Here is a 25,635-nt window from a genome sequence, read left to right as displayed (position 1 = left end):
CAAATCCCAACAAGTTCTCCTTTATGCTCGATACATTGGAGGAGTTTCAGTTATGCACCGTCAATGCTAGATGCCCCTAAATCTTACACACTATGACTGAAACTTTAAGAGTTAAATGCATAAAAACATAGTTGCTTGATCAGGACTGTGTGGCTGTGGATTGATCAGCTTTGACTGACAGTGGTATGGCAACATTAGCAAATAATGCCACAACTGCCATCAGGTTATAACTGAAATGTTGCAAAACTTTTGAAAGTGCATGAGTACACACCACCTCACCTTTTCACAATACAGCCACACCTAATTCAAATCAGTGCTGTAAGTGTACAGATAAAAAACACGAAATACTGAAATCTCACATAAGAAATAACCAAAACTGAACATTTCACTCTTATATAACTCATCTCTTATGAGAAGAAGCAGAGAAAACAGATTTTCAGGGTCTTTAATTGACAGAAAACTGAAATTCCACCATATCATCACAAAATATTTCCTTCAATACTGTGGACTTCACAGAACCATAAATGACAACAGAGTTAAGGTATCGCTGTAACTGTCAATTGCAACTGCAAATATATGTGGTAAATATTCATTATGATTTGTAAGAGAGCCGTTGGAGGATCCATTGAGTTTAGTCTGGCTTCTTGCAGTCATTGCAGTAAAAGCAGCTTCAGGCACTTGTACATTGACATCACCACTGCAGCAAATCTACACACCACCAGGAATGTAAATAAATCATTCAAAGTAACTCTTCAAATTTTTTTTTATATATGAAGAAAACAAAGCAAAACAAAATAAATTTTAAAAAACTGCATTAGTTATAGAAATTCATATTATTTAGAGAGAGAGATTATTTAAGAGAATTAGATTGAAAGGAAAAAAACATCTATTTCCTTCAAGCAGTGGTAATTTAATGTAAACGCACATAATATTTATATAAAAGGCTCACTGAGGGACTATTTGATTCATGCTTCCATCCTTACAGGGTGATTTCAATGTACCCCTTTTATTTCCAAAGAAGAGAAACTGCAACACTGACCCAGAGACAGTATGACATGCTCAAAGTGTGTCCTCCAGTGGATGTTGTGTTAACTGCACTTGTAGTCACAGGGGCAGCTGTGGTGAGTGCTCGAGCCTGCCCCACACATGTCCCCACATTTCCTACTTTGTCCACAGCAGCCAGCTCTACACTCTGGGAACAGCAGGAGGCGCTGTAGGTTGCCACGGTGATGTTCTCCCCCCCTGCTCCAGCCTCTGTGCTGATATTTAGGGTACCGTTCCCTTGGCGGATGGAAACGCTGTCAATGCCAGTTCCATTGATGCCATCAGTGAGATTAGCGATGAATACCCACTGAGAGGCAGCACAGAGCGATGAAGAGGACGGACAGCTGGTTGATGAACTGACTACCTGGCACACTGGACGTGTAATATCTGTCACCTAGAGACACAAGAAGCAGAACAGGAATGAGGCATGTAAATCATCAGAAAAAAGGTAAAAAACATTTTAACTTCAGTAATTGTAATGACAGTCTTTGACACAGCCCCACTAACACTATTAAAACAAAGAGTTAAATGACCAAAGAAAGGAAAGACATCAAACATGAGCTAAAACTATCACCTAGCAGTTCTATGCCTCTGTGATCCAGTCAAGTGGCACTTATAGTTTACATTATGATGTCACAATGAAGTTGACATTTGTGTGAAATTTTGTCGGCCAAAAACAAGTTTTGTGAGGTCAAAGTGACCTTAACCTCTGACTACCAAATTCTAATCAGGTCACTCTTGAGTCCTGTTTGAGGAAATTCCCCTACAATATTCTTGAGATATCACATTCACAAGATTGCGATGTACAAGGTCTCAGTGACCTTTGACCACTAAAATCTAATCCGTTCCTCTTTCAGTCCAAGTGGATGTTTGTGCCAAATTTGAGGAAACTCCCTTGAGGTGTTCTTGAGATATCGCATTTCCAAGAATGAGAAAGACAAGGTTACAGTTTACTTGAACTTTGACCTACGACCGCCAAATTCTAATCACTACCTTGTTGAGTCCAAGATGTTTGTGCCAAATTTCAAAGTAATTTCCTAAAGGTATTCTTGTGAATGGTATGCACGGACAATCCAAAAACATCATGCCTCCAGCCACTGCTCTGGCTAGCAGGCAACTCTACTTGATTGCAGTTGGCGTATATTATGTGTTGGACGATTTTTCATTGTAAGTGATTTAACAGTGGTTTATTTATCATGAAAAATGTTGCACATACAGTACTGCTTGTGACCAAACTCTTCACTGACTCCACTTTAGCCTACAGGTCATGTGTTTTTCCTCTCACCTTGGCAGTCACAGACAACCTGAGTACAACGTAGTTGATGTCGTCGGCAGCTGCATTTTCTGCCTCAATGGTGAGGGTCACGTCTGTTCCTGATGCAGCACTGGCTGGTACTGTTAAGGTCACGGTGCCGTTGGCTTTGCCTCCACTGTCCGCCTCTACTGTGACAGTGCTGGGTGAAGTCAAAGTATAGCTGCGGTCGTTGTTGGCTCTCACTGTGAACGCTCCAGTTGCAGAATCGTTAATAACTCCATTGGTGGTTGTGGCGACTGTGAAAGGGATGGAAATGGTGGAGCCTGGTTCGATATTGGTGTTGTTGGATTGAGCCTGAACAAGTGAGGGTAAAGTGAAGAAAGAAACATAGTCAAACATTTATGCATAGTGAGGATAGAGAAACAATAGCACTGCAGAACAATTATGAATCATGATTAGGTTAATGCACTTCTGTGTGTGGTCAAGCTTGGCTTCAATTTCAACAAACAATAATCTGAAAATATCATATTATATGATGCACTTGCCAACAAATAGAGATGGAATAAGAACTGTGTCACTGAGAGAGAAAACCGAAGGTGATTGTGCTCACTGTCACAGAGATGCTGGATGTCTTCATCTGTGTGGAGGCTTGTCTCTGGAAGCTGCTTGATGATGTTGACCTGGAAGCGGAACTGCTGTCCTCTCCTTTTAGGCGAACGACAAAGTTACCTGCTGGGACTCCAGTGAATGTCACCAGAAAGTTACCACCTCCCATCATCTGTGGAGGACAGGAAGAGAAAGAGTAAGTGTATGGCTTTGTTCACATTTGGCATTAACATGCATCTTGGACGATCTGTTTCCAAGGGGACAGTTCTAAGCATGTCAGTTCACATGTAGCATTGGAATGCATCTCCACACGCATCTTGAGTGACCACTTGTGATTGGATTGCCATTGCCCACTCTATATGTTTCTAAACACATAGATCATTTTCGTTTGCAAAGATGAAATGTAATGCTGCTTTTAAATAGGGGCAGCATTGCACTTCTTGTACCTTGTCTGCCATATTTTAAAGAAAGAAGAAATCAAAACATTACAGACTGAAACTGTTCCTTGGCATCTTTCGGGCAAATCAAATCAACCGAGTTACGCACTTGTAATATTGTCTTGGATGCACCGACTACTAGCTAATTTTTTTAGTACTGTTTGCCAGCAATCAGGCTGCTTTGCATTCGTTTTTGATACCAGCTACAACTTATGACTTCTCTGCATGTAGAAAATAGTCTTTTAAAAGGAAAGTTGTGACGTGCCTGCAGTGATCCGTTGACCTCTGTTGGCCCTGAGCTGTCAAACAGAGTGACCTCTGTGACCTTTACTGTGTCACTTCCTGTCACAGTGACCATGAGACTGGCATTACCACCTAAAAGTCAGGACAAGAGAGAAAGAGAAACCAGATTGTTGTGACAGCTATTGAGACGTGAACAGTAGGTACATAACTGAAAACAGTTGAGAGGCTCTGGAAGAGAGAGAATAGTTTAAGGGTTGATGGGTTGGACTACTAACATGTTTGGGGGACTATAAAAGAGGATATTTAAGGCAGATGAGAATTCTTCAAAGATGTTGTTGAGGACAATGAGAACAAAACGACTGTAAAAATGAAGACGACAATAATTATAGTGAAGTGAACCGACCTGAAAGTGGACGTCCCTCCTTTAGACTGAAGTCCCCGTGCGCTCCCTCATGAGCTTCCACAAGGTTATAGATAAAGTTCACTGAACTTTGACCTGATGTAACAACACAAAACAGATTGGTAGGGCTGAGGCAAACTCAACTGGAAACCAAGACCTGCTAAATAAAATCCGTAACTCACCGGCTGTGGGTGATCTCTAACATATGACTGACCTGTGACCTTAACGGAGTAAGCGCTATTAGAGTTAACACTGATTTTCCATGATCCCGTTTGATTGTCGGTGTTGAGGCTTAAACGTCGTAGGTTTCCTGCTGTGGTGAAGGATGCCAGAGGGCCACTGGACTGACTGGAACTCTGAGATACACCTGGAGAGAGAAACATGCTGTCTAGCACAAACAGAGCTAAATATTCAAATGGAAGCAGATGGAAGGAGTGAAAGGCAAATGGAACAGCCAAAGCTAGACTTAATAGGACATTAGCAACCTGTGGGGCTGGTGAGATCAAAGGTGAGAGATGAGGCTCCGGTAATGTAGGCAGTCATGTTTATGAGTGATCCATCAACTGTAAATGTAAAACTATCAGGCTTCCCAGGATTCCTCATTCCCTGAAAAACTGTCACCTGACAGAAGAAGAAAAAGATAAAGCATATTTATACTGTACAGTACCATCTTTAGTCAGATAAGATGTTCTTGTTCGACGTCTCACCACAGCAATGGCTGATGAATCCTCTATTATACTTGTTGCCAGAGAGAGGTCATCCTTGGTGACCTCAATGGCTTGACCTCCAGAAGCTTGGGCGAGGTCACGGTAAAACTGTGCATCTGATTGGCTCATTGAGCGATGACCCGACAAGCCCTGAAAGCTGCTGCGGCGCCGTCGACTGACCAGAGTATCCGTCAGCATGAAAGTTACCTAAAGTATAAGGATAGAAATAAAAATAGTATAATCAAAGGTTATATTTGATTTGGATTCCGCAGTTGTTTAAATACCATTATATCATTTCTTTATTGAATGTATTGACCTTTAAAGTGAAAGAAAAAAGAGAAAAAAAAGCTGTATCTTACCACAGACTTGGTGCTCTCTATGAGCGCAATGATGGTGCTTTTCAGATGAGCATCTTTAGCAGGTGCATCAGTGAAGACAAAGATCTCAGATGAGGGCGGAGCAGCAGTCAGGGCAAGCTGTCAGTTATAAATTGGACAGAAAAAGATATTGTTTATAAAAATTGGTCGAGAGTAGAAAACATTGGTTTAAATGAAAAGATTATTGTTGTTATTATTAATATTATTAAGATAAGAGATAAGATACAATAATTCTTTATTAGTCCCACAGTGGGTAAATTCAATATTATTAAGGAGAGACACCAAAGCTTAAGTGTTTTAGGCTGTTTGCTTTCATAACAAGCCTTCTTTAGACTAATGGAAGGAAAGCATCCGAGTAAAATTTAGTTCAGATTCTGTTCTGGAAATGTATGTAATGAGTTCTTTATATATTTCAAGATATCATTTAAGAAAATGTAAAATATAAAAAATTAATCTTTTTTTTTCTCATACTTTGAGCCAAAAATCTCCACTGCAGTAGCACTTACAGAAACAACACCTTCCAGTTTTATTCCTATTGATATTCTCAAGGTTTTTACGGTGGGTTTTATTCATATATCATTCATATCCTGATTAATGTAATGCTGTATTCCTAAGATAGCCCAAAACAGATGCTTTTTATGGCTGCTGGCAGTATGATCTGATTCACGGAGTGGTGAAGAATCATCTCATGAAATGGTGACTTCATTTTCTTGCTTTACAAAACTTTACTGTCTAAATTACAACAAAAGTGTTGTTATTGCATAACAGTGAGAAACACCTGCAGTCCAGACAAGCACAACTCTGGGATGTCTCCTCCTCCACTTGCCGACAACTTGTTGATGCGCTCTTTGAAGACGTCTGCATTGGTTGTCATAAACAGTGGGCCATAATCTGGATGCAGAATAGTTGTTATACATGTCACTTAATATACTGGAGCCAACACATGCAAAGTTTAAAAAGGAAGAAAAACAGTTTTACATTACTTTTTCCTAATGGTTACACTAGAATGACACCTGCTTTATTTAGAAGCTGTCAGAAGCACATGCCATTAAATTCTGCTTAAAAAATATTTACTCATGAATTAAATATAATAAAAAACTTTACCTGGGTCATTGAATGGTACCAATATGTAGGCGGAGGGCTCCTGCTGGGTTCCCCTTTTACTGTCTATGATGTCAAAGGAAACTCTCTTAGCCTCAGCTATGTCTTTGCTCATACTGCCTGTGGTGTCAATGACAAAACACAGCACAGACGACTGCGAGAGGCCCATCAATCTGTGGGAACATGAGAGAGATAAAACATAAGTATCTTACACAGCTGATCATGGGTAATCCATCTGTTAGTGATCAGTGATTATCATTTGACCTTGTGCACAGCAACTGTGGCTTTAGAGGTGGCCCAGTTAACTTTTTTTTATTTGCATCTAGTGATCCTGGTTAAAGCTGAGCTATTTTTGAAAAGTGCAAACTTTTCATAAAGGTCAAGGATACTTGTAACGCCATATCAGTGACTTGATTTGAATGTGAAGCATTATCTTTGTTTTTATTTGGTGTTAAAGCCTCATCTACCCTTCATTTATCCTACAATTGCCATGTTTTTATTTCTCTTGTGTCATAAAATGACTCTGGTGAAGGCGACCCATACCGCAGGAAGTTCTTGTCCCCAACAGCTACTCTGATGTCCTCCAGTAGCTCCATAGTGGCATTCACAGCCAAATCGGCTGCTTTGTGGTGAAATGAGCCATGACTGGACCCAGTGTCGTCCTTACTAATCCCCCCCACTGGGTCCCGCCTGCTTGTCCGATCAAATGATCCCCCATGGCTGCATTTACCTTGGAGCAGACAGAATAACTTTGTTGTTTTACATACACAAAATATGAATTGTGAAACACAACAACAATAAAGATGATTTCATAAAGTCACCTGCAGGTTTTGCAGAGGAGAAGACGTTGAAGTAGCCTGAAGTGAGAAGCCCCTGCTGCAGCAGGTCAGGCAGAAGGTTGTTCTCACAGTTCCCTCCCGTGCAGTTTCTACATGTTGGAGTATTTACGTCTGCAATAAATTAAAAAAACTGAATAAAAATACTGAGAAATGGCCATTGACCTTTTGGATATAAGATATCATTACTTCATTAATTTATATTGTTAGGAACTAGTGTGAATTTTGATAAAACATAATTAGCATATGAATTCTTGAGTGTTAGTCAGAAACATGTTTGTGACCTTTGTTTGCCAAGATTTAATCAGTCTGCCAATATGCCAACATGCAGGCATAAACTAAGCTCGGTGGCAGATATTCCCACCAAGCAGCTGCCAAGGGTACCATCCTGGGGGTTAAAAAAAAATATTTTTTTGTCTTTTGAACAAAAGGGAAAAAGTGACCCAAAGATCTTATGCCTATGGGTATCACCTCTGGGGTAAGTTTGGGACTGACTAAGCTGGAGGATTGTGTTTGTTGAGTGAAACACTGAGTAACAATTTATTCATTTCCATATGTGGATTTTAGTGCATGTGCATGCCATGGCAGGGTGGGTATTCGTTAACAGGTGACAGATTAACTGACAAAATTGCCTCGTGTGATTTGATAACAATGTCCTACCTGCCAGGTTCTCAAGAGGTTGGTCTGGTCTGATCAGAGTACTATAAGGGGCAGTGTTCCCCAGCTCCACCCAGTTACTGTGACTGTAGAAGTCCTTAAAATACAGAATATAAAAACAGCATGTCACAACACCACTGAGGCTTGTTGTTCTGATCGGGCCTCCATCACCAAAATGACACCACCACCCCCTCAACAACCTGTAAAAACCTCACCTGTATGGTGTGACAGACTCGTCCGAGCATCCACCTCCCTGCAACAAATTCCTCCAGCTTCACACTGGCCTTCACAGCAGACACACCTCAGCAGCAGAATAGAAAACACAGAGTTAGGTGTAACATGTGAAATTATACTTCTATAATCATGCCTTTAGGGGGCTCTAAAAATCTCATTTTAAAATTCTAAATGTTGGCTTCAATAGACCACAAGCTCACATATCTGCAGTAACAGAACATTACATCTGAAGCTCTGTACACTACCATTTCTGAGATGTATGATTAAATGTGTTTGTTTTTACACATATGTCTTGGCTAGGACAGCAGCGTTTGATGTGTACCTGCTGTGATGACATCCCGTCCTCCCTGGAAGGTCTCATCATCAAAATGGTGCTTCTCACTCAGCGCATAAATCACATCCACCTTTGCGTTGCTGAAGTACATATTTGCAATGGACGTGTGGAACATGACAGTTGAGAGGAGAGAGGTGGAGGTACCTATAGAGGAACAGGCTCTCTGCACCCTGTCAGCTGACAGGCTGTCATCAATCTGGAGACAAAGAAATGATAAATAATTAACTGCGTGTTTGAAAAACTATAGTTAAATCACTATTCTCTTGTGTTCATGCTTCATGGAGTTTTACAGTGAGCACTGACTTCCTAGAGGAAGATCTCCATTAATTATTAACAATCATATATTTCTTTGAAACAATGTTTTTGTTTCAAAATTCATAGAACATATATAACATCTGGATATTTGAATGCATCACAGATTCTTTGTTTCTCTTTTCCAACTCACAGTCAGGTTGAATTCTTGTCCCTCAGAGGCAGCAATGTCTCTGCAGACCTCAGCTGTCTTTCTGAGGACCGCCCTTTGTGTGATGTCACGGTGAGTGGTGGAATTCCCAAATGAGACGAGGGGCTGGAAGCTGTGAATGAGGCCTGACAGGGAGAGGACCAACGCCAACAGGAACATGACTCTCTGTCTGGCAGGCATGATGAAGCACGAGCAGGAGGAGGATGAAAATTGAGGAAGAAATTTGGATGGATTCTGTCTCTAAACCTGTCTCAACTCTCCCAACTCCTTCTTTTGTGTTGGTGTTGCTATTGGCCACACCAAAAATCAACTGAGGTGAATCAGGGGAATTTTGGTAATCTTTCTCCCCCACTGTGTGCAGTATTTCCACAATGGGTCGCCACACACAGAAACAGAATGCACAGAGAGATTACTGGCAGTGAACCAGGTGTGATGAAGCAAGTGAAAACACCTGAGGAAGAAAGGGACGACAAAGTCAGCACAGAGCAGAAAGGAGGGGAAGTAAAACTGGCTAAAGTTTAAAATTTAACAACTTATAACAAATAAGTCATTATAAGACTCGTGTTTTTCTGCAAAAATGGAAAAAAAATGAGTTTGAATCTTTGGGACTTAAATATAATTTCAATCCATACAGATAAAATCTGTGAACAAATATTAACATATTTTAAGTGTACAAATATTAACATATTTTTACACTTAACATATTTTGTCATGATTTGTACGCTTACTTCTTGAAGAAAATAGAAATTAACAACAAATAATTATATAGCATTAGTGCTTCATGGTATTATGAGATTACAGTTTTTTTTAAGAGAATAGTATTATGTTATAGGAATTTTAAATTCTTGTACTTTTACTTGTGCAATTTCAGTATGAAGAATTTTGTCCAGTCAAATATGATACTATATACTTCTAAAGTTCCACATAATTCCCAAGAAAAAAAGAAAAGAAAACATTTTATGTGCTATTTTAACATTTTTGAATCATAGTTTGACCTTATGTTAGAAACTATAACTCTTACTAAAATTTTTTTAAAAAAAGATAAAATTACTGTAAACATTTATAATGGCTATTTTCATCCTAAAATAATATTTATACAATTAAAAGTAACTACACAAAGGTAATGATTTACAAAAGGCACCCATTAATTAGACACACTCTTACCTGTGTGCACTCTCTTTGGCAGTCCAGCCTTATTCAGATGTTGCTTCAGTCGTCCTGTGTCAGCATTCCATATTTACACTCATGAAGACTCTATTGTGCGTGGACCCTATGTGTTTGCTGCGTTATCTGAAAACTTTGAGAGTATGTGAGTGTGTGTGCTGAGGGAGTGAGTATGGGTGTGTGTCCTCATTCCTTCCTCTTATAGCTTTGTCTGTCTTGGGTGACTGAGCTGATGACATGATTTCCATAGATGGAGAACTCCCACACACCTTGCTTGTTTTTGCATGTCTTCATTCATTTGAGTGACAACATAGGTGTGATTCACATATGTGTCCAACTAATTTATCCAACTGTTCCTATCAGAGCAACATACCTTGAACAGGTTTCCAGTTTATCAGTCTATGATCAAGTTGTTGAATCTTATTGATTTACACCATACAAAAAAAAAAAAAAAGAAGAAGAAAAATTACAAATTGTTGTATGAATGGGATTTGAGGTTAGCACTGTTGCCTCACAGTGACAGGGTTACAGGTTTGTGTCCAAAGACATGCAAATTAGATTAACTGGTGACCCTAAATTGCCCTAAGCAGTGAATGTGATGGTGAATGATTGTCTGTCACTATGTGTCAGCCCTGTGATAGTCTGGTGACCTGTGTAACCCACCTTTCACTTAATGTCAGGTGGGATAGACTCCAGCTCCCCCATGCCCCCTAACAGGATAAGCAATAATGGATAATGAATGAAAAGACATGGGACTTAAAGCTGGAGTATGGAATTTTTGTCTCCCCTTTTTGATGGAAAGATGGAAGATACACATGCTCACAAAGACTGTATCAAGTGCAAATGAATTGAATGGAAATAGAAACGGTGTTGTGTTACACAACACAAACGCTAAAGAAAACACTAATTGAAGTAGAAATACATGCAAAGCAGCAGAATGTGCCAAAATGTGCTTATGAGAGTGTGTGGATTCTGTTCTTATCTAAGAACAAATTCCAAATGAGAAATGAATGTCAGAATCTTTGTGAAAACTGCCTGAGTGGATTTTTAGAGAAAAGTTCTTAAAATCGCAGGTTGTATTAGGATGACTGGTAGTGTTGCGCCTGTGGAATACCTTCATAATAGTTCAGCAGGCCACAGGAATTGACCTCTTATAAGAACCCAAAAGGGATAAAGCCTTCATAAAATAAGATATCTATGTTTATGTTTATGTCTATGTCTATGTTTATATAGAAATTTCACAACAAATGCTAGGCGTGCTGACCTTTTACTTCCCTCTTTTTTTGTTCTTCCATTGAAGTGCACCCACATGCTGTGCTCCTATGTTGCTTTGTATGAATTGTTGTGACAAGTCTGATACTCTCAATGCTATGATATTTTGATGAAAACACATTTGTCATGATTAGGAAATCAGTCCATTTTTTTTCATTTGATTTGTCAACTTCAAAGAATATTTCACAAGATCCTTGTCAGGGTAATCCCCTCTCTCAGTGGAAAAAGGTCACTGAATTATGAAGCAATCACAGCCACTGTTGGGCAAGAAACTGATCCTTATTAAGACAGACAGAACTAACACAAAGTGAGTTTCCTCCACAAACCCTAACCCTAACCTGTCTGTAATCTGCTTTGGTTATTTTTTAACAGCTGTAGTTTAGCTAGATATATCTTCCAAAAGCAACTGGAGCAGAAGAAAATTGATGACAACATGAGCTTGAGTGATATACAATAAAATTTTGTTGTCATTCCTGTGTTCATCGTATAAGTGCACCTTAACATGCTGGTGGATTGCAGCTAAGGACCTTGTCCTTATTGTGTCAGAAAATCTTGCTTAACAACATAGTTTGAGCTGAACGCTTGTTTGATATATACAGTGAGTGTGAGTCACTGTTCACAAACTGTAACAACAAAGTTAAGAGGATAAATGTTCCTCTGTTCATTGCAGACACTGAAGTAGCTAACATACTTTCACCTCCCTCCTTCAACAAGTGATGGTAAAATAATGGAGAAGAATGTGTGTTTACTTTTGGGACAAAGACTAGCTTGTCAAATAACATTCCTCAGTCATCTATACACAGTAAAATATGGGAAAACATTCTCGGGGATGCCTGGTATACATGTTGCATGATGTGTTATGGGACATCAGGCTGTGCCATCAAAAATAAGTACTCCAATCACTTGCCATTCAGATATGGATGATCTGGAGGCACAGGTGGGTAACACAAAAAATACAAGTACTATTGCCACAAGGGGAAAAAAGTCAGCCTTGATGTGTAGCTGCTGTAGAGGTTGGCTACTGCTTTTTTTTTTTTTAGAGTGAAGCACAAAGACAGCTGATATTAGAATCTTGGTGAAGCAGAGTTTTGTGAATGAAAAGAAAGTGTAAAGAGTCTTTATGAAATGATGTCATAGTATAGTTGTCTATGTCTTTAAAAAATCATTAAAAAAAATCATAGTATAGTATGTTATCCAAAGGAGCATACAAATGGCATAGTATAGCATGGTGTCTGTCTGCAAAAAAGTCAAATTAGAGAATGTTGTCCAAAATAACATAAAAAATGTCAAAGTATATTGTCCAAAATACCATAAAAAGGGCATAAAACAGAATGCCATCCAAAACAGCATAAAAAAAATCATAGATCCATGTGCCATCCACAATAGCATAAAAAGTCATATTACAGTATGTCGTCCAAAATAACATAACAAAATCAGAGTAAAGTATGTCATTAAAAATATTTTAAAAACCTGTCACAGTATAGTATGGCAAAAAAATATAATGTAAAAAAGACACAGAATAGTATGTTGTGAAAAATATGGTAAAAAAAGAAGTCATGATATAGTATGTCATCTAAAATATAACAGTGTCTAAAAGTCTTCAGTCTAAAAAACAGTTGAAAACCACATAGTATAGCATGTCGAAAAAACCTCCAAAAACATCATAATATAGTATGTTGTGCGCCGGAAAACGCATATTATAGCAGGGCAAAACAAGTATGGTAATAGTATGGTGAGAAATGTCAAAATATGGCATGCACGAAAAACAACTGAATAACACATAAAATAGCATGTTGAGACACGTCATAGTATAGAATCGTGAAAAAATGACCGAAAACTATGTATGTCATCAAAGGCATCATGAAAATATCATGGTAAAATATGTCGTCCAAAATATCATTAAAATAGCAAAGTATACTATTTCATCAACAATATCTTCAAAATTTCACAGTATATTATGATGTCAAAAACATCATTCAGAGTATAGTATTTTGGCTAAAGTATCATCAATATGTCATAGTATAGTATGCTATCCACAATATCATCAAAAATATAGTAACGTATGTCGTCCAAAATATCATCAAAATGTTATAGTATGGTATGTTGTCCTGAAGTATCATTAAAATGTAATAGCATAATGTCATCCAAAGTATTATGAAATGTCACAGAATAGTTTGTTGTCCAAAATACCATGAAAAATTCACAGGATAGTATGTCCTCCAAAATAGTATGAAAAATTCATAGTTTAGTATGTTGTCAAAAAAACAACACAAAAAAAAAACCATGAAATAGTCATACAATAGTGTATTGTCCAAAATAGTATAAAAAAAATAATGGAATAGAATGTTATTCAGAAATGTGTAAAAAGAGCAAAAACAAAATAAAAACAACAAAAACAAAACGACATAAAACACTTAGAGTATGGCATTTTGTCCAAAGTACCATGAAAAAGTTATGAAAACATAAATATGACAATTTCCATCATTCATCAGTTGTTTTTTTTTTTTTTTTTAACAAAGAATGATTGATCCATTAGTCATAAAACCATGCTTGAATGTGTTATTTGCTCTTGGCTACAGTAGAATTCAAAGTGCTGTGAAAAATTCAAATTTGGCATACAATTCTGAAATCAAACACACTTTTCTACCCTTACACCAAAATTATTTATTGTAACTTTTTCATGAACATGTGCACTTTATTTAGTGAATCTAGTAATTTAGTGAATTAGTATTTAGAAAAAAATGCGGGAGGGATAGGTTTAATATGTTTTTACAGTTTTTGACAAAAACAGGGTAATGGACTTCATAAATTGCACTTGGTTGTAATTTACAACTTAGTCTTCATAATTGGGCCTAGTTCAGTGAAATTTGCGAAACTGTAGGTCCTGCAGGTGAACTTTGAACTTTGCTGTTGTATTTGTTAGACTGAATGGGTTACAACAGGCTTGAAATACTCAATAGTTATGAACTAAATAACAGAGAACTTTATTGCAACATGGGAAGTAAGTCTCAAATGACAATCATTTAGAAATATCCTATCATGAAATAATGAAAATTGTGCATGTAATATTATGTGCAACAAACGCTGTAACCACATTTTCCTCTTTTTCTACGCATGAAGTTTTAAAACAGTCTACTCCTGGCTACAATGTGATTGCTACCAGTTATAAAGTTCAGACGACCACCTTTACTTCAGATTAAACCCTGCCCTTTAAATGACAACACTATCAGTGTTGTAGGTGCTGTTAGACAATCATAAGAAAACTAATATTTATAGTGTCCCATCTTTGGGTAACACCTTCATAATGGCAAAGGGTAGCAAAAGAGACACGATAATTATACAAGTGATGGCAAAAATGAGCCAAAATCCATCCACCGGTAATGCAGATATTGGGTGCAACATATTGCTCTTTCTATCATAAACACAGTTCAGGTTGCTCTTCAATGTGTAGACAACTTTACACTTTTGTGTGTCTGTCTCTGTGTCTGTGACTTTAAAAACCTCGTAAGGAGGAATCAGCACCTGGCTGTTTAGTTTCAAGGCTGAGTAATGCGTTATATCAGCACCGAAACATGTGTATACTTCAAAACATGAAGTGTCCCTTGTAAAGTCCCTCCTATCAGAACCTAATATAAAGGTGCTGAACCGAACCAGCTTGTCAGAGATGTTCAGATGTAAAAGTGCTTCAGTTCTGTAATTTGTGCTGAGACATGTTACCTGACTGTGCTTCAGAATCTGAATGGCTTCACTCAGAGAGAAATAAAGGGAGGGGGACTCAAATGTCTCCTCTGGTGGTTTTCCACCTCTTCCTGCAGTCATGACAGGATGCAGCATATTTGTGTACATGTATATGGCCATGGAATGATGTTTCTCCATATACTGGTGTACAGGCTTTTTAGCTTTTTGCCCTGCGTTGCTCCAGGCTTGACTGAAGTTTTTACTGGTGTACCAGCTCTGCGTTATGGCTGCATCAGTCACAAGTGTAGCTTTGGATCTGCAGTCATCATTCAGGTCAGAGATCAGATCCTGAAGAGAGTGCTGAAATGAAGAGAAACATGTTGTTCAGTATTTAACCAGTAGATGGCAATACACAATAAATAAACAGAAACCTTAGTACAGTATGAGGATGATGTTTTCAAAGACTAGTTTTTATTAGAGAAACTAATGTAATTATATGTTGTCTAAAATGATTTTGTTTTATGTTCAATATATAGTGTGAAATAATACTGTATGTGTGAAATACCTCTTCAGTGATATCCTGCCAGCTGAGTGTCACATATACAACAACAAACAGCAGCAGTCCCACCAGAAGAACAAGAGAAGCAGTGGCACATGCAGATAAAGCCTTTCTCTGACATACTTGCTTCTCCCAGGAAGGCATCGTGTATCTGGAAAAGAGAAAAATCTGAGGAACTGAAGTCACAGTAAATGTGATTCCATGTAAAGTGTTTTTCATTTTGTCTTTTGATGGAATTAAATAAAATGCCCTCATCCAACAATACCTGGATGAGGGCATTAATATATCCATATTATGAGGTTCCATAGGTCAGACACCACAGGTGTGCAATGGAAAGGAAACCTGTAAACTGATGCATACATAAAGAATTAAAACTTTGTCAGTTTTTATACCTTAATTGTCTATTCATTTACAGTGGGCCTCACTTCTTGCAAGCTCCACATTTCATCACCAGGAGGCTCCCAAACAAAAAGGACTCAATGAAATGAATACAAATATATGAAGCACCGTAAGATGCTGGAATTTTTCATTCTGTATCCATCTACCTGAGCAGGTGTGTTCCTTTGATACTGAAACTAAGCACTATTCTGTTATTTAGCATTTTATCAAAATATTTAATCAAAGCTGAATTTACTTACTTAAAAGAGTATTTCACTGCTGAAAAGATGGTCTTTTCATAAAACTGTGTTCTAAATGTGTAGAAAACACAAATACATTTGAAATTGGTGCTATATCACCAGAGAAAACAGAAACAAGATGGAGAGAGACTGCTCTCTCTCTCAATCCACTTCTCTTTATGTCGATAGTGGCTGGCATTCAAGAATTTAGAAGTGCAAACTGTAGTTTGGATTGCAGCCCTGGACTCAGTGAAAATCTGCATCAGATTTAGCTAGGAGATGAGCGAGGAGGTCTGAGCGCTAGTACGTTGCAAGGAAGTTTACCAAAGTTCACTTACATACACTACGCACATTGTTTTGGTACATAGTTGGTTGAAAATTGGCAAAGTATCTCTTTATAAGGATTGTGTCTGTCCCCTGTAAAATCCATCTGCATATCAAACTCTATTGTACATCCAGTGAATTACAAATATTGTACAGTTATGGCACTACATATACTGCATATTCTGCATAAGTTATTTGGTGCTTAGCTATTGACTCTTCACAAACACTCATTCTGCCAAATGTAAGAAGTTGAAATGTATAGGTGTGCATTAGCAAGAAAGCAAATTACACTTTGAAAAAAAAAAAGTTTAAAAACATCACTGTTTTTATTACTTACCACATCCTAAGCAGCACTATGGTGACATTTTTGTCTTTTATGTAATAAGATGAGCTGTGACCAACCATTTTCAGGTGTTAACATGTCTTCTGTGTGTGCTTTTCAGCGTTTTGCAGCACAACGACACACCTTTATTTTAACTTGAGCAAGCTACCAAACAGGTTTTACTTGTGTTGCCACACACAGAACCTCCCTCCACCAGTGTGAGTAGTGAAATGACAGAGCCAGTGGAGAGCAAAGGTTTCATTTACACTCTGCAAATACAAAAGTACACATAACATGAGAATATGCTGCAAACTAGGGAAGAGATAAGAAAAAAAAACAGCAGTAAAAAAAAGGGAAACCAGTTTCTTTTGTTAAGTGGTTTGTCATTAAACGCCAAAAATGATTTGAACGCCACATGCATAGATAAATATTTGCTGTGTTGCCTGTGAGCAAAGGCGCAAAAGAATGTCCGTGCTGGTTGTACCTGTAAATCCCGTGAGCCGGAACTTCTTTGCTGGCAAACAACAATGCACCCACACTGTCTCAGAGGAATAACATGCTGCTGCTGAAAACTATTGGTGCTGAAAAGGTAAGCCAATCAGATGTCATATATTTTGGTGGAGAATATGAGGATGTTTACTGATGGAACAAGCAGTCAGGAAATGTGTGGGTCCTGATTATGGTTCATCTCTTATATGTCAGCCATATGGGCTGGTACTTTTACTTGCAGATTTGAGAATACAAACTGAGTCAATGTGCCTGCAAATACAATATTAATACAAAGTCTGATGCACAGGGGTGGACAGATGGGACTACTGGAAATCTTGGGGTGGCACACCAAAACCAAAAGCCATACTCGAATTCCAGGAAATTCATTATCGTGAATTGTATAGGCTAGTTGAAAAAAAAAAAAGTCAATATGGAAAGTTAAGAAATCACATACTGATATACTTTGGTTTCCCATTTTGTGGTAATAATTATCTGATCTAAATAGACTTAACATCAGTTAACATGTAAGGTGAGTAATTTTTCTTTCAATAGGTTGGTTGTCTTTTTCCTTAAAAAGACACATATACAGCTTTATCTGAAGGATTACATTGATTGTAAGGAAAAAAAACATAGAACCCATTTTCATTCAGATATCTTGAGGTGAGAGTTCAAGGGACCCCTTTGAAAATGCCAGTTGCCATGAACAATGCCAATTGTTCCCATGCCTAAATTTAGCCTAAATTTAGCCTAAATTTGGGGTATTATTTAGCCTCCTTCCCGACAAGCTTTGCCAATGTCGTTGGTACCTATGGATCCCATAGGTTGTCTAGTTAGAAACTGCTACCTTCGCACTACCTAAAAAAGAAAAGAAAAAAAAGATGCACTATAGCATCTACAAGACATTAAAGTTTCCTTCAACTACTTTCACCCAGGGGAGCCAGTAGGGGGCCAGCAATTATATTAGGGTAGTCGTGGCCCCCTCGTCTCTACCAACCACCCTCATCCCCACCTTACAACCCAGTCTTTTCATCTGTTTTAAGAACCATTTAATGAGTAAGATTTATTTTTCATTCAGATATGATGTTCTGCAAAGGAGCAGTGTGTGAGCTAAAGTCACTGAGAAACTGTGCAAGCCTTTGTGTGCTGTTGGCCGTGGCACTTCTATTGTATCATGACCCATACCTACTTCTGTGGTGGCCTCAAAAATCTGTTGAGGTGGGTTGAAAACTCCTTCTTTCGCATGCATCAACAACATGCACAGTTTACCCATTACTTGTGTCGGCAAATTTACACTGAACATTCCAAATCTTATGTAATTTTGCTCACTGTAACTGTTTCTTCTCCGTCACTGCAGAAAACTGAGACTGGTGGTTTACCTCTGGACATGGCGACAGCTTCCATTGATGACATGTATGACGGTTGCCGGTCTGAAACAGCCTATGTGATCGACCTGTTTGGCGTGTTTGAGTGGCACTACAACAGGAACTTCAGTATTGCCTGGGCTTTGGCTGAAAGCAGTGCAAGGACACCTGTGCACAGGAACCTGACAGAAGAACATGCCACAGTTATTTACATGTACACCAAAGTAAAAGACATCCAACAAGTTTTCAACCATGCTGTAAAAACAGGGAAACACAAGTACAGCACATATGGATTTATGTTCCACTATTTCTACTTCTACCTGACTGATGCCATTCAAGTTCTGCGTCACAATCAGACATCATGCAGAACTACCTATCACAGGACGCCAAAGCACTTTGACCAAAATGTTGTCAACACAAACATGCGTTTTGGTGCTTTTACGTGGTCAGCTTCAAGCAGGCAGTCATTTGCATTTAATGGCAATGTGTCTTGTTTTGAGATATATTCATGCTTTGGTGCTGATATAACTTATTACTCTGCCACAAACCAAAAGGGGCAGGTGCTGATTCCTCCCTATGAAGTCTTTAAAGTAACTGATGTCCTGAGAAATGACCCATGGTGCAGTGTGGTCTACAAGCTACAGAGTACAAAAGTACCAAGAGGAGATTTAAATTGCAAATTGCATCAAAGGCAAATAAAATCATATTTTGAAGCTGTTTTAACACACTGGCACATGAACAGTGTTAGGGCGATGTCAGCATGTATAGTGCTGTTGATTTTGATTTCATTTGTCCTAATAAAACGCAGGCAGAGGCGTTTTGTGGCTAAAGTGCTGGGTGCTCTGCTGATGCTGACGATCTTTCTGGTGATACTGAGAGTTAGCCAGTGATCACAGAGAGGTGATGTCCAGACACCTATGTGTTTGTCATAGGTAAATTGTCATCGTAAATTATGTTCTTCAAAGTTATTAGGGAATAAAAATGCTCCTTTTTTTGCTAAGTTTTTCAGATGCCACTCTCTTGCCAAGGGAAGCTGTGATAGGGCTAAAAGTGCAACTGAATACCCAGGTCCACAACTTGAAGGGTAGCCCATGAAAAGCCTGGAGTCTGGTTTTGTTTGCAATTTTTCATTTCTTAGTAATGAGTGCACTGACTAAATTAAAAGTGACTGAACTTTGTAAAAAAAAAAAAAAAAAATAGTGGGTGCTCTCTAAGGGCCTTCTCACGCTAGAAAGATGCAAAACAGTCTAGTCCTCCCCTGCACTAAGATTCATCTCTAAATGCAGCTAGATCCAAGTGAGTGACTGCCCATGCAGCTGGAGCACCCACTTACACTTTTATGTCTTTATCAAGAGAGGGAAACTGGGATTCAAAAATAAAAATAGAAAAAAGATTTGTTTTATTGTATTTACTTTTATGTATTTTTTAAAATGTTTTTATTTTCTATTTCTCATTATTATTTGTTTTCTCTCTGTACTCGCATTGTTTTGCATTGTCTCTCTTGTCTATATTTTACCTAAAGTTTGTCTTGCTTTGGTTCAGAATTACTGTTTGGATTTCTATTGCCTCTGGGGTATCTCATTTCTGCTTTGCTTTGTTTGTCAAAGCACTCTGTAAACTTCTTTATGCTGCTATATAAATAAAGTAATTGTCATAATTGTGCTGTGCATAATAAATTCCAAACAACTCACACATTCTTGTTGCTTATTGACATACATATATCTAGTACATTTTTTTTCCTATCATTTATCCTATGTCTCTGTATTGCACAGTATGTGAAGTCTGTTGTTACTGGACTATGAAAAAAAATCATGCTTGTGATGACATAAAAATTACCCTCACTGTCAACCTTTGAAACATATCTAACAGCGATAAAGAAACTGATACAGGTTAATTTAAACATTTCATTCCATATAAACCGATTATTTCCTTGCAGCTTGAATGCTTGTGAGCCATACATTTTCTAAAAACATCTTTGGCTAGAATGGAAATTTATGAGTTACTTACACAGCACTGAAACACTATTAAAGTATTCTTGTCTTAGGTGGGCCACAACAGCATGGTTCCCAGATGCACAGATCCATCTCAGTCATTACAAAGAAGAAGGAGTTGTCTGTAGTCCTCACAGGTCCCGCCCCCCTGATTGGAATAGCCTGCAGCTGGTTAAGGACCAACAAGAGCTCCAGCTAACAACCCACTAGTCACCAAAGAAGTAAAACACTATGTGAGAAACTGAGGTAAGTGAAAAAAAAAAAAGTTTTATTTTTTTCCCCCACAAATACTTCCAGATTTAAATAAGACAACTGAACATTTAACAATATACACAGAAAATGCCCCCAAATAGTGTTTACTAAAAGAAATATTTTTTGTGTGCAGGTTTATATGCTGGTGGAAGAAGGCAATGAGGATGGTTTGGGCAACAGTGGTAATGATGTATGGAGTCTCCATAGGAATTGCAAAGGTAGTGTATGAGCTGGGTGGTGGCTTGTTTAAGTGTGACAGCTGGCATCTGTAGGAAAGATGATCTTACTTTTAATATCTCTGATTTTTCAGATTGCTGCAGAACCTGGCTTAAAAGGTCGAATTCCACTGGATTTGGCTCTAAATGCTGTTGATGATATGTACACTGGATGCAAAGACAAGATGGAGTACAGAGTGAGGAAGGAGTACCTGGAGAATGAGAAAAACAAAGACAAGAATTTGACTTTGGCCTGGGGTGAAGCAGAAAAATACTACAACAAAAAATGGAAGCCTAAAAAGGGAAAGCGACCTTCCACCTCCCTGGGAAAGGAACAGATCATGACTATTTATATTTATACCCTTGACAAGCCACAGGTCTATCTTGATTTCAATGATGCGGTTCGAACCCAGAAATCTAAGTACAGGTCCTCATTCAGATATCACACCCTTCACTTTTTCCTGACTGACGCCCTCCAAACTCTCAACGCTCGCAAACCTGAACAGGAAAGATGTCTCACCGGCTTCCGCAGAGTCAACAGCTACTTTAGCCAAGATGTTCTCAACAAAGTGATTCGCTTTGGCTCTTTTACCTCCAGCTCAATGGGTTGGTACCCCAGTGCGGGAAGATTTGGGGACAAGTCATGCTTTGAAATTGTCACATGCTTCGGAGCAGACATCTCTCTGTACTCTAAGCTCGGGGAGTCAGAGAGAGAAGCCCTCATTCCTCCGTATGAGGTCTTTAAAGTCACAAAGATTGAGAGGAGATCTGACAAGAAGAGTCTTCCATGTGAGGTGGTCTATAGAGTGAGAAGCACAGGAACAAGTCTTTCCAATTTAAATTGTGCTCTTTTCAAGCAGACTCATGCATTTAACATATAATATTCAATGTTTACAAAACATGCAAAATAATATACTGGGCTGTATTGAGTTAGCAATTTCACATTCTCAAAATGCATTTGGATATTACTGAAATAAAGGCATGATGTCATTTTTACTAGTCTCTTAGTCACGCAGGAAAGGATAAAAAAGGAATAGTTTGGATTTTTTGAAGTGGGGTTTATGGGGGTACATATCCATAGTCAGTGTATTACATACAGTAGATGTCAGTCAGCATGCCTTCAGTTTAGAGAAACAAGGTGAAGTCTGACACAGAAGGCAAGAAATGCATTGCTTTGGATGGGGGTCTGCAACTAAATGTATTTTAGCCACCTAAAAAAATGCCATATATATATATATATATATATATATATATATATATATATATTATATATATATATATATATATATATATATATATATATATATATATATATATATATATATATATATATATATACACATATATATAATATAAAAATCACTCGTTTAAGTGTTTGCCAATAATAACAATTAACAATAATTTTATCCTGCTAAACACAGGAGCAGCTGGTCTGCTGCGTAGATGAGTTTGTGTTATTGAATGACTTAGGTAAATCTGAACAAACCTTTTTTATGCATCAAAGTCACACAATAACACAAACGAAATAACTGTTGAAACCAGTGTTAGACTAGCAGCTCCTGTGTTCAGCCAAGGTAAATCACTTTTTCTCAGTGGAGTCTAGCTTTTAAAAGAGTGACATATCTGCTTCATTTTTTCTGTGGGGAATCACTGTCTGACATTAAGGTAAATCAGTGAAAAGACTCTATAGTGATCACTTAAACTGACTTTTTCTAGTTGGCTAAGATACATTTTGTTGCTGACCTCCATCCACAGCAGTACATTGCTTAGCTTCTACTCCGAGTGTGGACAAGTACCCCATAGAACCCAGTTTCAAAACATCTGAATGATCCCTTTAACATTTGAATGAGAATTTAAAAAAAACAAATGTAAGGAGGGAAAACTTTTTGATGTCTGTAACTATTGAAATGCATTTTTTTCCCTGTTGTGCATGAAAGGAGAAACAAGTAAACTCTTGTCAAACTTTAAAATGGAATAAAATAACCTTGTGTTTCAGAAAATATGCCTGTTTGTCAAAACATTTTTTGCATACATAATTGTAATTCATGGACATATGCTGTAATAATTAATGACAAAGAAAATTGACATTAATGCGTAGAGCGCTCAGCTGTAATAAGAAAGGCCTGCAGCTGTTGATCAGACATGAGCCAACCCTGGGGATGAATGAGCTCATGTAAATAACTTATCACACAAGTCACCAGTATTAGCCTGTAAGATGTAGATTTTATTCATTAATTTTTTAACTTAACTGTGTTAAGTTTTTAAACCTGATCAACGAAAGTATTCGAGATATTATGATGTTACGGGTCTATTCCTCCAGCATTGCTTTATTAAGCAACGCTGGAGGAAGACAACAGTCAAACATCTTTATCGAAATTCTAATGATTCATAAAGAAAATTGCAATTTTTTGTAATGGAAGAATAACTTTATAGAAAAATGTGTTAACTTTGTCCCCAGACTTCATAACTCACTCTCTTTACATATACCATTTATATAACTGAAAGCAAAGTTAATATCAGTTAACTTTTTATTTTATAGAATATTAAAGCACCAAATTCCAAAGTCACTGCATTAGGGAACACGCATAACTCCAAATATTCAAATTGCTTAGATTTGTGAAATTAGTCTATCAACAACAATGAAGAAAACATTCTATGGTTCTTTTAAATGTCTGGAACAAGGCAGACACTTTCCCAAAATCAGCTAAAACAGAGAAAGGATGAGGTTCTCTCAGAAAATACCACAGTATGCTCTTTCTGCATACTTCTACACTTTTCTATGGTTGATGTGTGCAGCTCTGTATTTTAATCTCCATTTACCAAATAAACTGATAAATATCAGACTCTCTTTAGTCAAATTAATAGCACAGATCTACGGGCTTTGCATGCCAGCAGATTACTCATGGACATTATTTGGTTACTGATCATCAGAGAAATACAGGTGTTTTCTGGATGATGTGTTCAAAACTGGAGTTCCTGTTGTTCACTTGGGAACGTTAACAAACTCAGAGAAAGACGAGGTTAGTGCTTTCAGATTTCTAGACTCTTGCTACCTCTCGAGTCATGATGTGAAATGGTAAATAAATGAAATAAATCATTTTCTCCAGTTATATTTTGTCACCGAAGTAGTCAGTTAATGTACATCTCTGTTCGTGGCTCTTTTCACTGCTGCTTTTTTTCATATTCATATTTTGTGAATTATAGATTTAGTAATAATCATTCTTAACTGTTTCAGAGCTTTTTTTTTCATTTTTATGCCTTGTACTACTTTCAAGGAAACATGCAAAACCTCATTTCAAGAGAATCAAACGACACACGCGGGGAGTGTGGTCTCTGTGTGGACTCTCCCATCATTCTTCCCACAGTTCTGCCTTATATCCTGATGTCTCTGCCTGCTAATGCCTGGGTGCTGTGGCTCATGATATCATCTCCCATCTTCTGGACAGACAGGATGGAAGTGTCCGAGTTCCACTTGTTCCTCACAGAGCTACTTTTCGGATTCCTGGGGCCGCCTTTACTGACCATATCACATTTTTCCAGCATTAAAATAGCAGACAAATTGTTTAAATTCATCGACATAATGTTCGCAGCCAGGATTCAGTTCCAGAGCTCTGTGTGTGTCGAACGCTACCTTGCGGTTGTACACCCAGTGCTGTTTCTCAGGTTTAAACCCCTGCGATACAGGATGACCCTTTGTTGTGTCATCTGGATGCATACCGTCCTCTTTGCTATAGCCCACATATTCTTTTGCCGTGAAGATCCAGAATCAGTGGGCATGTCCACAGCCCCTGTTTTTTGTGTCTTCGTTGTCAACTCTTTTTGTTGCTTATCAGTTCTCCGGGCACTGAAACAGCCCTCGCCAGGGGAAGGAGAGAGAGGGGTATCCAACTTGATCAAGAAAAGGGCTTTTAACATGGTCCTGATCTTCCAGGTGACTACATTTTTCAGTTATGTACCCCTGGTCACGATATCCGTCATGTTTAGGAAAATAAAGCAGGAAACATTTTGTATCTTGCAACCATTAGCTTACAGCATGATGATTTGGCTTGGAGCTATCTATCCTCTTCTATACCTGCGCAGGGCTGTGAAACGCCAAATAAGAAATGATTTATGTGTACACTGTTTTCAGAAGTAACTGTACGTAAAGTTTGTTATTTACGCTGTTATGTTGTACAGAATAATGTAACACAGTTAATATATCTGTTCTTCAGTTTGCTAAGAAGCCCTCCCTAAGAAGCTTTGAGCAGTTCAAGATCGCATGATAATGTGCTCATACAATAACATAATGTCTGAGACATAGTTGCTAGGCATGCAGTTTCACTTATTTATGATATTTATGTAACCATTTAGTATCAGATAAGCAAATGGATGGGCAATGTATTTTGTTCTTAAATCAAGCAATATTATTTGTCTTTAGTAGTCTTTTTTCTATTGCGTTCCCATAAGCCACCTTCTTAACTCAAGACATAAATGAATTTCTTAACTCAAAGTTTCTTATTTTAAGTTTACTCCATTGAAAGTTTAAGTTTTCTCAGATTTTTCTGTCTCTCTTTTGTACTTTTGTTTGTTTGTTTTTTTAATTTTACGGTGTAACTGGCAATTTTGGACAGTATGGGTAATTTTAGTCAATTTTAATCTTACTGCGTAACCATCTGAGTGTATTCTGAGCCTTCTGTGAGACAGTGACAGGACATCAC

The 25,635-nt window shown here is 37.9% G+C and overlaps 3 protein-coding genes across 4 annotated transcripts; 1 reads left to right on the top strand and 2 right to left on the bottom strand.

Moving 5' to 3' along the window:
• Positions 1–429: 429 nt before the first annotated feature.
• On the bottom strand, positions 430–10,037 carry LOC121941463 (von Willebrand factor A domain-containing protein 7-like). Its single transcript, XM_042484255.1, has 18 exons — positions 9,859–10,037; positions 8,677–9,145; positions 8,220–8,427; positions 7,879–7,964; positions 7,667–7,760; positions 6,992–7,120; positions 6,714–6,900; positions 6,174–6,343; positions 5,848–5,960; positions 5,052–5,168; positions 4,693–4,899; positions 4,471–4,606; positions 4,200–4,352; positions 3,989–4,081; positions 3,608–3,717; positions 2,910–3,077; positions 2,330–2,653; positions 430–1,438 (listed from the first exon to the last, which is right to left on the bottom strand). The coding sequence occupies exons 2-18, from the start codon at positions 8,872–8,874 to the stop codon at positions 1,007–1,009; spliced, it is 2,925 nt and encodes a 974-aa protein (XP_042340189.1). The 5' UTR covers positions 8,875–9,145; positions 9,859–10,037; the 3' UTR covers positions 430–1,006.
• Positions 10,038–13,853: 3,816 nt separating this feature from the next.
• LOC121941475 (ecto-ADP-ribosyltransferase 4-like) lies at positions 13,854–20,625 on the bottom strand. 2 transcript variants are annotated; one of them, XM_042484269.1, is made up of 4 exons: positions 20,488–20,625; positions 18,496–18,662; positions 15,374–15,518; positions 13,854–15,168 (listed from the first exon to the last, which is right to left on the bottom strand). In XM_042484269.1, the coding sequence occupies exons 3-4, from the start codon at positions 15,509–15,511 to the stop codon at positions 14,401–14,403; spliced, it is 906 nt and encodes a 301-aa protein (XP_042340203.1). In that variant the 5' UTR covers positions 15,512–15,518; positions 18,496–18,662; positions 20,488–20,625; the 3' UTR covers positions 13,854–14,400. The 2 variants fall into 2 exon arrangements, with proteins under 2 accessions (XP_042340203.1, XP_042340204.1); XM_042484270.1 differs by lacking the exons at positions 18,496–18,662; positions 20,488–20,625 and adding an exon at positions 16,646–16,725.
• Positions 20,626–20,632: 7 nt separating this feature from the next.
• LOC121941476 (NAD(P)(+)--arginine ADP-ribosyltransferase 1-like) lies at positions 20,633–22,034 on the top strand. Its single transcript, XM_042484271.1, has 3 exons — positions 20,633–20,717; positions 20,857–20,941; positions 21,034–22,034. Exons 2-3 carry the CDS (start codon positions 20,882–20,884, stop codon positions 21,817–21,819), a joined length of 846 nt encoding a protein of 281 aa, XP_042340205.1. The 5' UTR covers positions 20,633–20,717; positions 20,857–20,881; the 3' UTR covers positions 21,820–22,034.
• The last annotated feature ends 3,601 nt before the right edge of the window (positions 22,035–25,635 follow it).

Source organism: Plectropomus leopardus, chromosome 4 (assembly GCF_008729295.1).
Source record: "Plectropomus leopardus isolate mb chromosome 4, YSFRI_Pleo_2.0, whole genome shotgun sequence".
Classification (NCBI taxonomy): Eukaryota; Metazoa; Chordata; class Actinopteri; order Perciformes; family Serranidae; genus Plectropomus; species Plectropomus leopardus.
This window is presented reverse-complemented; position numbering and strand designations above follow the sequence as displayed.